General features: G+C 41.8%; 1 protein-coding gene across 2 annotated transcripts in view; it reads right to left on the reverse strand.

Annotated features, from left to right (window-relative positions):
• The window catches only part of atp2a3 (ATPase sarcoplasmic/endoplasmic reticulum Ca2+ transporting 3), a 43,893-nt gene extending 33,265 nt beyond the window's left edge, over window positions 1–10,628 (reverse strand). The window contains exons 1-3 of one of the 2 annotated variants that reach the window (XM_075486429.1): window positions 10,142–10,628; window positions 674–691; window positions 235–317 (exon numbers count right to left, since the gene is read on the reverse strand). In XM_075486429.1, coding sequence (XP_075342544.1) covers window positions 235–317; window positions 674–691; window positions 10,142–10,259 — 219 coding nt within the window. In that variant the 5' untranslated portion in view covers window positions 10,260–10,628. The remainder of the gene's footprint in view (window positions 1–234; window positions 318–673; window positions 692–10,141) is intronic. The other variant, XM_075486428.1, reaches the window with a different exon arrangement.
• Window positions 10,629–11,506: the final 878 nt, after the last annotated feature.

The raw sequence follows: 11,506 nt of genomic DNA on the forward strand, positions 1-11,506 counted from the left end.
AAAGCCTGTATTATACAATTTTCCACATGAGAGAGGACTGTTATCCAGGCAGACCAGAGATCTAACAAGGGAATAAGACTGCATAAGACTAGTAGAGCAGTCTAATCTAGTTCGCAATTTCCTACTCATTGTCCAATTAGGGCCTCAAATCCCACTGGGTTACATTTAAGAATCATGATCGAGAACAAATCTGAGGAGAGCCACTGGCATTTTAATTAGCTGGTTTGTACTCACAAAGGAGACGCATGCAGCTAGAAGCAGGATCCTGACCATGAGGTCTTCAAATTGCTCCACCACCAGCTCCCACAGGGACTTGCCTGAAATATGCAAACACAAATCACACACCCCTCTGCATCACACATGATTTAATGTTGAAGGGTTTTGGTATACAGGACTTGAAAGGTGTCCATATGCTTATGGGTAGAAAGGACAAGCAAGATGTGTTGACATTCGCTTTATTACAGTGAAAACCAGCTGTAAAGAAAGACCATGGGTGTATTTACACAAGACCAGTTGTGTGTGCTCACGGGTAGAGAACTGTTGAAGTGTACAATCCTCAAGTTTATCCTTTGGTCTTTTTAAAAGAGAAGATCTAGACTCAAGACCCTTAACCAGGTAGAAAAGGGACATAAATTTCCGGCTTATTTGAAAGGAAAAAATTTGACATATTTACCTTCTTCAGCTGGAAGTTCTGTGGATGTCACACCATGCCGGAAGCAGAGGAGTAAAATGGGTGAAGTGGGTGGAGAGGGTGGGGGTGCAAGAAAAAGAAAGAGCAGTTAATGCACTTGGTTAACTCAGACTGGCTCCGAGATGCACGGACACGTACAAATTGCTTTGTGGAATCATTCTGCTTGGTTATGATTAAATGCTCTGTGCACACAGATGGAACAGCAACACTGTTTTTAAAGTAGAAAATTACAATCTGCAATCGTATTGTTGTTGACATAAAAAAAAAAAAAAAAAACTACTACATCCAACTGTAAGATATGTTCCATTTAGGGAATGTTGTCTGATGAGGATATAAATTCCACTTTCAAACCAAAAGACATTACTTCCACACCTTGCTTGTTCAAATGTATCTACAATGAAGCAGAGTAATTTCAGAATGGTTGTTTTGTTGGACACGCAAAAAAAAAAAAAAAAAGAAATGTAAGGGATTTAGTATCGGGGTACAATCCCACAGAAACATATCACAGAATTCAAACACATTGCTCTTTTCTTCCACATCATGTTGTCAATTTTTATCTGTAATTTCCCAACAGGCCCCCCACCCCCTTTCTTTTTGGCACTCTGAAACAAGCTGAGCATCTTATCCACTATTTGATAACCAGAACACAACACCCACCACACATATTAGTCACTTGTGTGAATAGAAAACACATCAGTCATGCTCTAAAATCATTCCAATTGACAAGTACTGTTGATTAATGTCACCACAGTGAGGCTGAAGCATGCTTAGTCACCGCTTTTTTCAGGTTCTCATCAAGTCTAAATGCAAAGTACGTAACAAACCACCTCCATCACATCTGATGAATATGGAAAGTGTTGATGAACAACATCTGATTGGCTTGATTTCAGATGGATTTTGTGTATTTGTCAACTCTAAGCCTCATAATAATTATTTAATCCCTGCCCTCCAAGAATTTGCTTTGTTTATTTAAAGTAAGCGTAACCCTGAATTATAGCATTCATTACCGAACGACTGAAGGAAAGCACCTTTATTTAGAGGAGAGTGGGCTGTAACACGAAATGATAGCTGTATTCTCCTGTATGCAGTGGAAACCTCATGTTTCTCTGCATGTTTTGACCACACTGTGCAGCACGAGTAACAAACGTGACCCTGTGTAGAGAGGGGTTGGAAAGAGGAAAGCCCATGACGTGAGCCTAAAGCCTCCTTCCAAAAACAAACATCTCAGCTACTCACGTGTCACTACGGAAAGAGAAATCATTTCATTTTTGGGAAAAGTTTTAGAATGAAATGATGGTGCAAAAGTGATGACTAAGATAATTTCAGGAGGAAAACTGTTCTGAATTTGGTTTGTAATAAAATTAAGGGCAGCGAAGAGGCCAACCAAACAACCAATGTAGCAGCGCAAATTGGATTTTACAATGCCTCAAGGTAAGTCTGCACATGATCTGCTGAATTATTAACTCTGCATAATGTTTGAGAAAACAACCTTTATGCACAGAGGGTCTTTCACAACAGACCCTCTTCAGCTAGTGTAATAATAGCCGATGACTCATTGTGAATAGCTTTTCAAACTTGCTGTCTGGAGGGTTTTCAGAGTTCAGATTGGACACGGTTGAACCCACAGGGGACGTATGGCTGCAGCGTGCCAGCAGCAGCAGAAATGTGCAGAAGTGGGTTCTGCTGTTTTCCATGCTGCACCAGTCTGACATAAGTCCGTTCCCCCATTACTGTGCCTCACTGGTTGTATAATGATTTTATGGAGGACAAAGAAGGACTGACTGAAAGGACGAGACAGACAAGAGGGTAAGGGGAGGGGGGTGGTTACAGAGAGGGAAAGAGCTGGAGGTGTCGAGTGGGGTTCCCCGGCTTCCCCCTGCCAAGGATTCCCTCCCAGTCATCTGGGCTGTGTCTACCCGAGGCTTGCCCAGGCACATTCCTGAACACTGACTTCACCTCTCACTCTGTCCCCAAAGCACCTCCTCCCTCCTCACAGTCCAGACAATGAATAAAAGAGGCTGTTTATGTACAGCAGAAAAATCCAGCAGTGCCAAGCTGAGGGGAGACACTTCCTGGAGACGGTTGCCAACAACAGCAAAAGGGAGATGGATTCTGTGTCCACAGAATCAAAGTCAGGAAGCAAAGCAGGAAACTGTCCATCAATTTATTCAAACTGCAAACAATCTGCTGATAAAGGAGCTTTCAGTGCAAGCCCCTTTCTCATCTCTTTCTATACTCACTGAATCTATTAAAGGAAAAATCATTACATCACATCCAAGTATGGTTAAGCAGTTTTAAAAAGCTTAGGTTCAGGCTGTCTTGTGAAAACGGGAAAGTTTACAGCAGTTGCCTTAGAGACAGGGCTCTTGAAGGCAACTTGAAAACAAGGTAACATGCAAGTGTTTGTCCAAATTTACCAAGAATGGGCGTTATGCAATCAGTAGGGCCTACAGCATGCTTTTCACCATAGGGAATAAAGACCCCACACACTGTGATGTAGATAAGCTCATTTTTATGCTCCACGTTCTGCTAACACACTGTTAGCATGAGTGGTAACACACACTCAAGCAGACACACCTCCATATACACAAGCTTGCAGTCTAGCTGGTTAACAGTAGGGAGTGGTTGTGTTGAGGCAGGGTAATAAGCTAAGACTTGTGCTCTCATGCCATCCAATAACCCAGAGAACATAAAACAGGCCTATAAATACCATGATGGTAACCCCTAATGATGGCTTCCTATATCCACTCAATTTCCTGATGCATTCTCCCACTGGAAAAGGTCTGAATGCATTAACCATATCAAATGTGAATGATAAATGTACATCAATCGTTACCCTAACATTATTATCTCTGCCACGCCGACTACAGTGCAGGTAACTGCAGAGGAGATGTCTCATGAAGTCAATGTTTCCTTTATTTCACACCGGCGTCAAAAAGCCAGCAAGACTGGTGGGAAATGCTGACAATACAGAATTTTATCGGGAATAAATGCAACCCAATAGATGTTGAACAGATAAAAATATTGAAATGAAACAACCAAAGATGTGGAAAAGAGGATTTAATATAGTGAAATAAAAAGGGAAAGTTATTTAAACTTGTGATTAATTTAAATGAGTCCCACGAAAGCCAGATGGAAAAAAAAGACGCAAACACATGTTCTGAATTCTGATGGTTTTATTAAAGAGGAAATAAGATTTTCCAGTTTTGAGAGCGCTTTCAAGAAAGCCACCATCAAAATCCTACAAAGATCTTAGAATGTCCACTTCTATGAGTTCAACAATATTGTTTAAAAAGTTGCATAGTCATAAAATTGTTAAGATGAACATTGTAAAAATGTTACTGCTGATTGAGGAAAGAACACCATGCAAGACAGCGACAGAGAATGGGGGTGCCATCATGCTGAAGCGTTTCTTGGCTGCCTCCGACACTGGCATCATTTAATGTATCAATGAAATTATCAAATCAGAAGATTACAAAGGCATTAGAGAGCAAAATGTGGCGCCTAGCCTAGTGTCAGGAATCTGGGATTGAGGCGAATGTTTTCAGTCCTGAGCAGACCAACAAACCAAAGTGGAAAAGAATGCTCACTACTCAGCGGTATCAATAATTCTGTTCAGCTCTGTATACAAAGATGCCAGCATAGCTATTAAAATGAATCTCAAATAGTGTGATCATTTAGTGGTCAAGTATTTTAGGCATAATTTGAAGTCTTTAACCAAATAAAAAAAGTGGCTCAGACAAAAGAAAAAAATTGAATGTAAAAGTCATGGTGACACAATTCTATGAATAATTTGTTTTTGTGCAGATTTCCCTGTCTGGGTAAAAATAACTTGACTTTATGGTAAGTGACTACTAATCTGGGGATTTCCCCTGTGGTGAACAAGAATGTTTATGCCAAATTTCATACCAATGCATCACCCGAGTGAGCCTGCCATTGCTTGCACCAGAAGGGTAAAATTCACTTCAATCTTAAAGAAATAGTAACTGAGGAGTTGTTGATACATTCTAAATAGTTGATATATTTACATCAATTTGTATTTTATAGTTCTAATGAATTCAGCTCTTATGAAACTGTTGAATTAGTCATTCTGAAATACAAGCGATATTGGCTGATGTGGAATGAGCCCTGTCATCAGTTACCTTCAGCCTATATAAGACTGACAGTAAGCCACTCAGTTAGAGATCTCTCCATGCTCAGAAATGAGCATGTTTTTGTGTGTCTAATAAATCTATGAATTCCTCAACACTGGTCAATAGTAGATCTTCCAAAGCAACAGATGAGAATCAACCTGCTTTAATCGTGTCAACATAAGGCTAATATTTAAAACCTGCCGACACAGCTAGAGATTCAACTCTCACACATTCAACTAAGAAAAGACAATGTTTTCATCTCATTGAGGCAATTTACGTGCACAGCTGGAGAAAAACAGAGGACACCAGTGGAAATGATGTCCTGCTCAATACAGTTAGTTTTATTTTAGTTTTAATAAGCTGACCAACTTGTAATTCTGATCACGCTCGACACACAGAAGTGGAAAAAAACCCAAAAACATAAAGTGTTTTGATGACGCTCATCTCTGAAAGGGAATTTAATTTTTGCTAGCCAAAAAGAACAGTAAAAGGACATGCTGTAGCTGTTGTTTAGCTGGACTGTTTGGAGGCAGCAAGAAGCTACAGTGGGTGAAAAGAGAAGGGATTTCTCCTTTGGCATTTGCACAGACCGATGCATCAAACGTAAATGCATTTGGAGTCGTAAGCATATAGGATTTATACAATTTCCAAAACAACACTTTTAAGCAAAGTAGATTAGAAAATGTCCCAGGCTTCGATTAGGTGAGCAGCAGTAGAGTGAAATTGCTACTGATTACTGAAGATATCACATCTGAGTTTATGTAATGGACACAAATTTGGTCTCAAAAAGCATGCATATAGGCTACTGCTCACTGAACATTAGATACAGTTTTAAATGAACACTAAAACACAAAAAATGGCACTTTACCCCAACCTAACCCTAACCTCACATCGTACAACTCAGAGTACTGCCAGCAAGTCAAAGAGGAAAAGGCCCTGTCAACTGAATAGGGCATGCATGAGATGATTAGCACTGGGCTGATATCTTTTCAGGCCTTAAAGCTTCCTCTTTGAGGTCACAGCTGTACAAAGAGACACTTTTTTTTTTCCAATAGAACTGTGGAGGAGGATGGCACTCGGCTGCCCAGTAGGCAGCTATTGTAGTTAAATGCTGTGAAAATAGTCAGCAATTCCCCAAAACAGCAGACCGAAGTTTCTGTTAACACCAAACTATTTATAGGGTTTATTCTAGGTTTAGAAACCAGAGTGACACTTCTATCCAATCAAAAGTACAACTTTACTGATATTGGTCCTGAAGCAATAGAGGCTGTATACAACACTGACACTAGAGGTGTGTTGTAATAACAGATAGTGTGATGTAAGCTTGCTCACATCGAGTTATGTTGCCGTTTGCTTTACCAAAATGATATCAAGTCTTCTAATCTTATACTTTTAAACAAACCCGATCAAAATACCAAAATCATGAATGACTTGGTCCCACAGCGAAGTTTGTCTGCGTACCTGAACACATCATTTTATTTTGGAAAACTCGTAGATACACCATCTGCTTCCATAGATGTTCAATATGACTACGAGAAGTAGACTTCTTCACACAGCATCTGTTTTGCTCCCACTGAATATCGATCTGAAGAAATTGAACCCTAAAAGAAACACTGAGTGCTGAACAGTTTGGGATATCAACTCAAACGTGTTACAGCCGTGGCTCTGTCCACACACTGCCAAACATCTGTACACATCTCCTCAGTGGACCAGACCTCACTGCAGCAGCAGCATGCAGCATGCAGGCACTCAGTGACTCATCATCTTAACATAAAACCATGACCATGACTGACAGATGCAGAAGTGGGAGGGAAGAAGGCGAGTGACAAGCTAGAACATGATCACAGCTCCTTTGAAGGCAGCTGAACAGGCACACACAGAGCCCACTAGAACAGGGAAGTGACTCAACACCCTTCAGGACTTCAAATTTCTTTTCTGCATCTTAACTCTCCTTTTTAAGCCCACTAAGTGCCAATACTGTCACCGTTCACAGTAACTATCAACTGGACAATTTTCAGAATTATGGAAGTTGACAACCCCTGACAGAGTAGTGTTCTGCAATGTGCACTCATGCTGGTGTGAAGGAGGAGGAGGAGCAGGAAACGGCACAACGTCTCATCAGATTTCAAACACACAGCTAGAAAGTTAGAGCGTTCTTATGTCAAGCTGCTGAACAGGAAGAGATACAGCACCTTGAGTGAGATCACTGTAGGGGAAGTTGTAATTATTATCTGGGGCAGAAACCGGAATGAAGATGGTGCAGAAACATTTTAGAAATGAACTGGAACGGCATCACATAATGATCACAATCAGACATGTCAGCTGCCTTTATGGTGGCGGTGGTTGATTTCATGTCCACTTTTGAAAAGCAAGTACACGTGTAACAATTTATTCAAAAAGACTTCATGTAAATTAAACATGATTGAGCTTACTGCCGAGTTTGCCAACACATGAAAAAGATTATTTGTTTATCGTCTTTACTGTTACCAGCACTGTTGGACATGACTGAAAGCCTTTATACCAGACTGAGAGTCAACAAACAGAACACTTCCCACCGTATCATGATGGAGCCATGACACGCATGCCAAGGTTGTTTAAACTGAATGTGTTGTGCAATTTGTTCTCTTTGTGGGAGTGTCCAGTGGCATATTCACATCCTGGACCAATTTCTGAAAGCTCTCCAACTGTGCAAAGTAGCTTTAAAGAAAGTAACTCTTAGTTCAACAATACCATTTGACAGTCTGTTGATCATCAAAAAAGATCATCTTCTTCAAACACCTCTTCATCAGCATACCACCCCCGCCCTACACACACACACTTGAAAATAAATAAAAAAAGCTTATAGGGATCATTTTCTAAAACTGAATGCCGCGCACCTTTGAGATCGAGGTTGTGAGTGCACAGGACACAGTGATCAAGCACTGCAAGCTGGAACATCACAGACCTTATCTGTGCACCCACATGCACAGAAAGCGTGCAAGAGTGTGGTAGACTTCCTCTTCGCTTAACTCCATCACAATCAACTATTTCACAATGAAGGTGAGAAACTGCCTCGTAAAATGGAGGTGCTTGTAGTTTCTGACAGCACATCAGCCAAATGCCTCTCGTGCCTGTGAATTAAGTTGAAAATAACGGAGCTGCTAGTAGACCACAAATGGGAGGTGTGAATAAAAGGCCAGCCTCCTCCTCTCTGCAACACATACTGCAGTGTAGAAAAGGCCGTCCAGATGTGACGTCTAAGCTTATTTTCCAGCATCTCAGAAAGGGATCAGAAACTCTGACGCTGCTCGGGGGGGGGTTTCTGTCACAGCACATGAAAGCACCGACATAAGGCCTCAAAGCCAAGATATCACTCTGTTTTTTATATGGCATTGAATATCTGCATAAATAAAAATGCATGAATAAGAGAGTTTGAGAGAATGTTGACATCTCCACTGTTAAGAATGGAAAATCTTCACAACTGGGCCAAATTACGAAACCTCACAGTGATGTCTCCCACTTTTTTAACTCTACTTAAGCTATCAAAGTAATGAGGTGATACACACTCATCATGCTTCAGCTGAGTGGATGGCTAACAGCCAGAGATGGTTCTGGAAAACCAGTCATGGGTAATATCCTCCATCCATATCCAGAGGCAGTGTGTAAAACCTCCACTCGTGGGGGAATGTTAACTCTTAGTCGAACATGTCATGTCACCTTCCTCCTACAGACACTTGGAGTAGCACTTTGAAGGCAGATCACATCATTTTTATCCCCTCTTTTCCTTTTTCCCCAAACGGAGGTAAAATGTGAGCTCAGAGGGGATCTTATTTGTGGACATGTTTTGGGTTAATGATTCTGCCAGTAATGACATCCTGCTAACTAGACAGTTCACGCAGAGCAATGTCAGCAATCCACTCACAAACTGCTTTGAACAGATGCTCCATTGGAATAAAACACAGACGCTCACACGGAGTTCTTGCTTCATCTTCAAAGTCTGTGTTTTTTCCGCCAAGGGGAAAGAGCCATTTAGCAGTCATACATCACTCTGCAATGACATGCATCAAAACTAACAAACAAATCTAAGTCACTCAGATGCTGTTTTTTTAAGCATTTATGGCTCATTGAAAAGAAGTAGAGCCCCTAAGCAGTAAGCCCTGGGAGGGCAAAGGGTATTCCCTCCCTCCAGCATTTGTCTGCAACACGCTCTCACCAGGCAGGAAGTGCACAGCTAAAAGCGAAAGAGATGTTATCTGTGGCAAGACGTTGCTTTTTTCCATGAAGTCATCAGAAGCCCCTGGGTAGAGTGGCTGGCTCGCAACAAAAGGGCTACTGTTCGATTGGCACAATGTGCCACTCTACTCCACAGCTTGGCCACACATGCAAATGACAGGCCGGGAGTGAAAGGTGTGCTGATGTCAGGTTTGACCTCAGCATGAAAATGCTTCTCAAACACCAGTATGTGCGCATGAGATGTTAAAGACTGGGGGGGTGTGAGGGGGCCTGTGTGTGACAGCTGCCACATGATCCACACCACTCAAGAGAAGCAACACATTTACTCAAACAGCAACTTTACTTGTAGCCACTGTTTTGACAGCAGAGCTCGGTGCATCTGTGATCTTTATCACTCTAAAATAGTCAACTAAAAAGGCTGAACACATTCACTTTGCTCTGTTATCTTGTAATATGAAACACACAGTATTACTATAGGCCACAGGAATGAGTAACTGTTGAAAGTGAAAACTGGTTGATCAAGAATTTGTTTCATTATTTTCACCGTTCCATCGTCTTCTACCGTGAGTAGCCGGAGCCAGCCTTCTCTTCACTTCCTGATCCCTGCATGACAGTCTGGGTATTATATTCACACACACACACAGCTGCGTGCACGATCAGTTCTTGATCTAAGAGGGTTTATTTTCATTCAGCTTTTCGGGTTCTTATCTGAGCAACATGACATACCCTAAAACACCTGACATTCGGCCTCCTTCGGCGGCTGGATTATCAAATAAAATAGATTCATTACTGCAGTAGATCAGAGTTTATTGCCTTCCCAGACCTGTTAATAGGTGTTCTTAACTTCCGCAAGTGCAATGAGTGCTGAATGATTTTAATACAGGGGTGTGCATCAATTAATGTACCACTTCCATTTCCACCTCTGTGCGCCAGAGGGAAATATATAGGGTTCTTGTTTTTTTTTTACGCGCATGATCTGCCTCTGCTTGAAATGTAACGGCTGTGAGGGATTTCCTGGGAAATGAATCGATGCAGGTTCTACTACGCACTCCCTATGGACTGAAATGAATCAAGAGTGGAATAATGTGCATAGAAAACTACTCACCATTTGGTCCATATTTCTCGAAATTGACTTTGACCTGTTCTAGAGTCAGTCCAGTGTTCTCGTTCACACCGAAGTTGTCCAAAACTTCAGTCGCAGACTTAGTGTGCGCATTTTCCATCTTGGTGGAGGGGACTTCAGATGATCAGATCGAAATGCATGTAGTAGAGTAACATCTACTGTGGCAATCGGAGGGTGCGCGGGTGGGGGGGGGGGATATGGGGTGGGGGGGGCGGTTGAAACAGCGGTAATTTCCACCGATGGTCGTGCAAGCGGTCGGTGTTGTTGTGCCACCTGTCCCCCCTGAAGAAAACCTCCGGATCCGCGGTACAGGCGCTGTTGTCCTTCTGTCTCTCGGCTGTCGCTGCTACTTCATCTCCATCTGAAGGTGTGCTGCTGTGTCTGTGCCGCCGCAGACCGCCTCTTGGCTGTTGAGCACTCCCTCCTGAGCTCTCATTGGCTGCGCGTACCTGAGCTCAGGGTCCCGCTGCTTCAGCCACTTCAAACGATATACGTTGACTGTGTGGCGTGGGGAAAGGTAATGACTCGTATTTAATGCTGACGTATTCCTAAAAGGAAATTGTCTTTTTATTTTTTTGGGCCAACAACTTCATCACAGTCAGATAACCTTCAGCAGCCTCTTTCAGCTCCAGGGGCGCTGAATCGCGTCGTTCAAAGACAGCGCTTTTTCTAATGTGTGTTTTATCCTGTTTTATCCTATGTGGGGGTAGAGTTATAGTTACAGTTACACGTGGGACAACGCACATTGCTCTTCAATAGAACCGTGGCGCCATCTACACAAAGTATATAACAATAATCTTTAAATGTTCGAAAACAAAAATGAGGTGGACTCATTTTTTCCCCCTCTTGTTTAAAAAGATAGCAACTGTTCCCCGAGGCAATTTTCCACTGGAAGTTTTCCTAAACACATCACGGCTCGTTATTGGTGGTTTGAAAGCAATTCTGAGGAATCAGCCAGGGTTAACAAAACAAAAATGTTGTTACCTAAAAAACGTGCGCATAAAGTCATGCGTTTCTTTAACCCACGAGTGAATGTTTCCAATAAACTCGTGTAACCTCTAAATTATTTTACAGTATATGCAGAAATAAAGAAAAGACAGGAGAGGAGCTTGAACCGATCAACTATATTTGGGTCTACTGGCAGTGTCTATAAGGCGTTTTTAAAAAAAAAAAAAATGTATATAGATCCTATAACTGTAGGGGCAATACCTCCTCTTTTAGTGAGAACACAACCACAGGAAACGAGAACAGTCAAGTTTGTAGGGTCTATTTCCAGCTTCCAACACACAGTTTCACAGCACAACAGAAACTATATGTGATGCAGGGGTATAAAAGGGTTAGAATAAA

This window comes from Odontesthes bonariensis, chromosome 16 (assembly GCF_027942865.1).
Source record: "Odontesthes bonariensis isolate fOdoBon6 chromosome 16, fOdoBon6.hap1, whole genome shotgun sequence".
Classification (NCBI taxonomy): Eukaryota; Metazoa; Chordata; class Actinopteri; order Atheriniformes; family Atherinopsidae; genus Odontesthes; species Odontesthes bonariensis.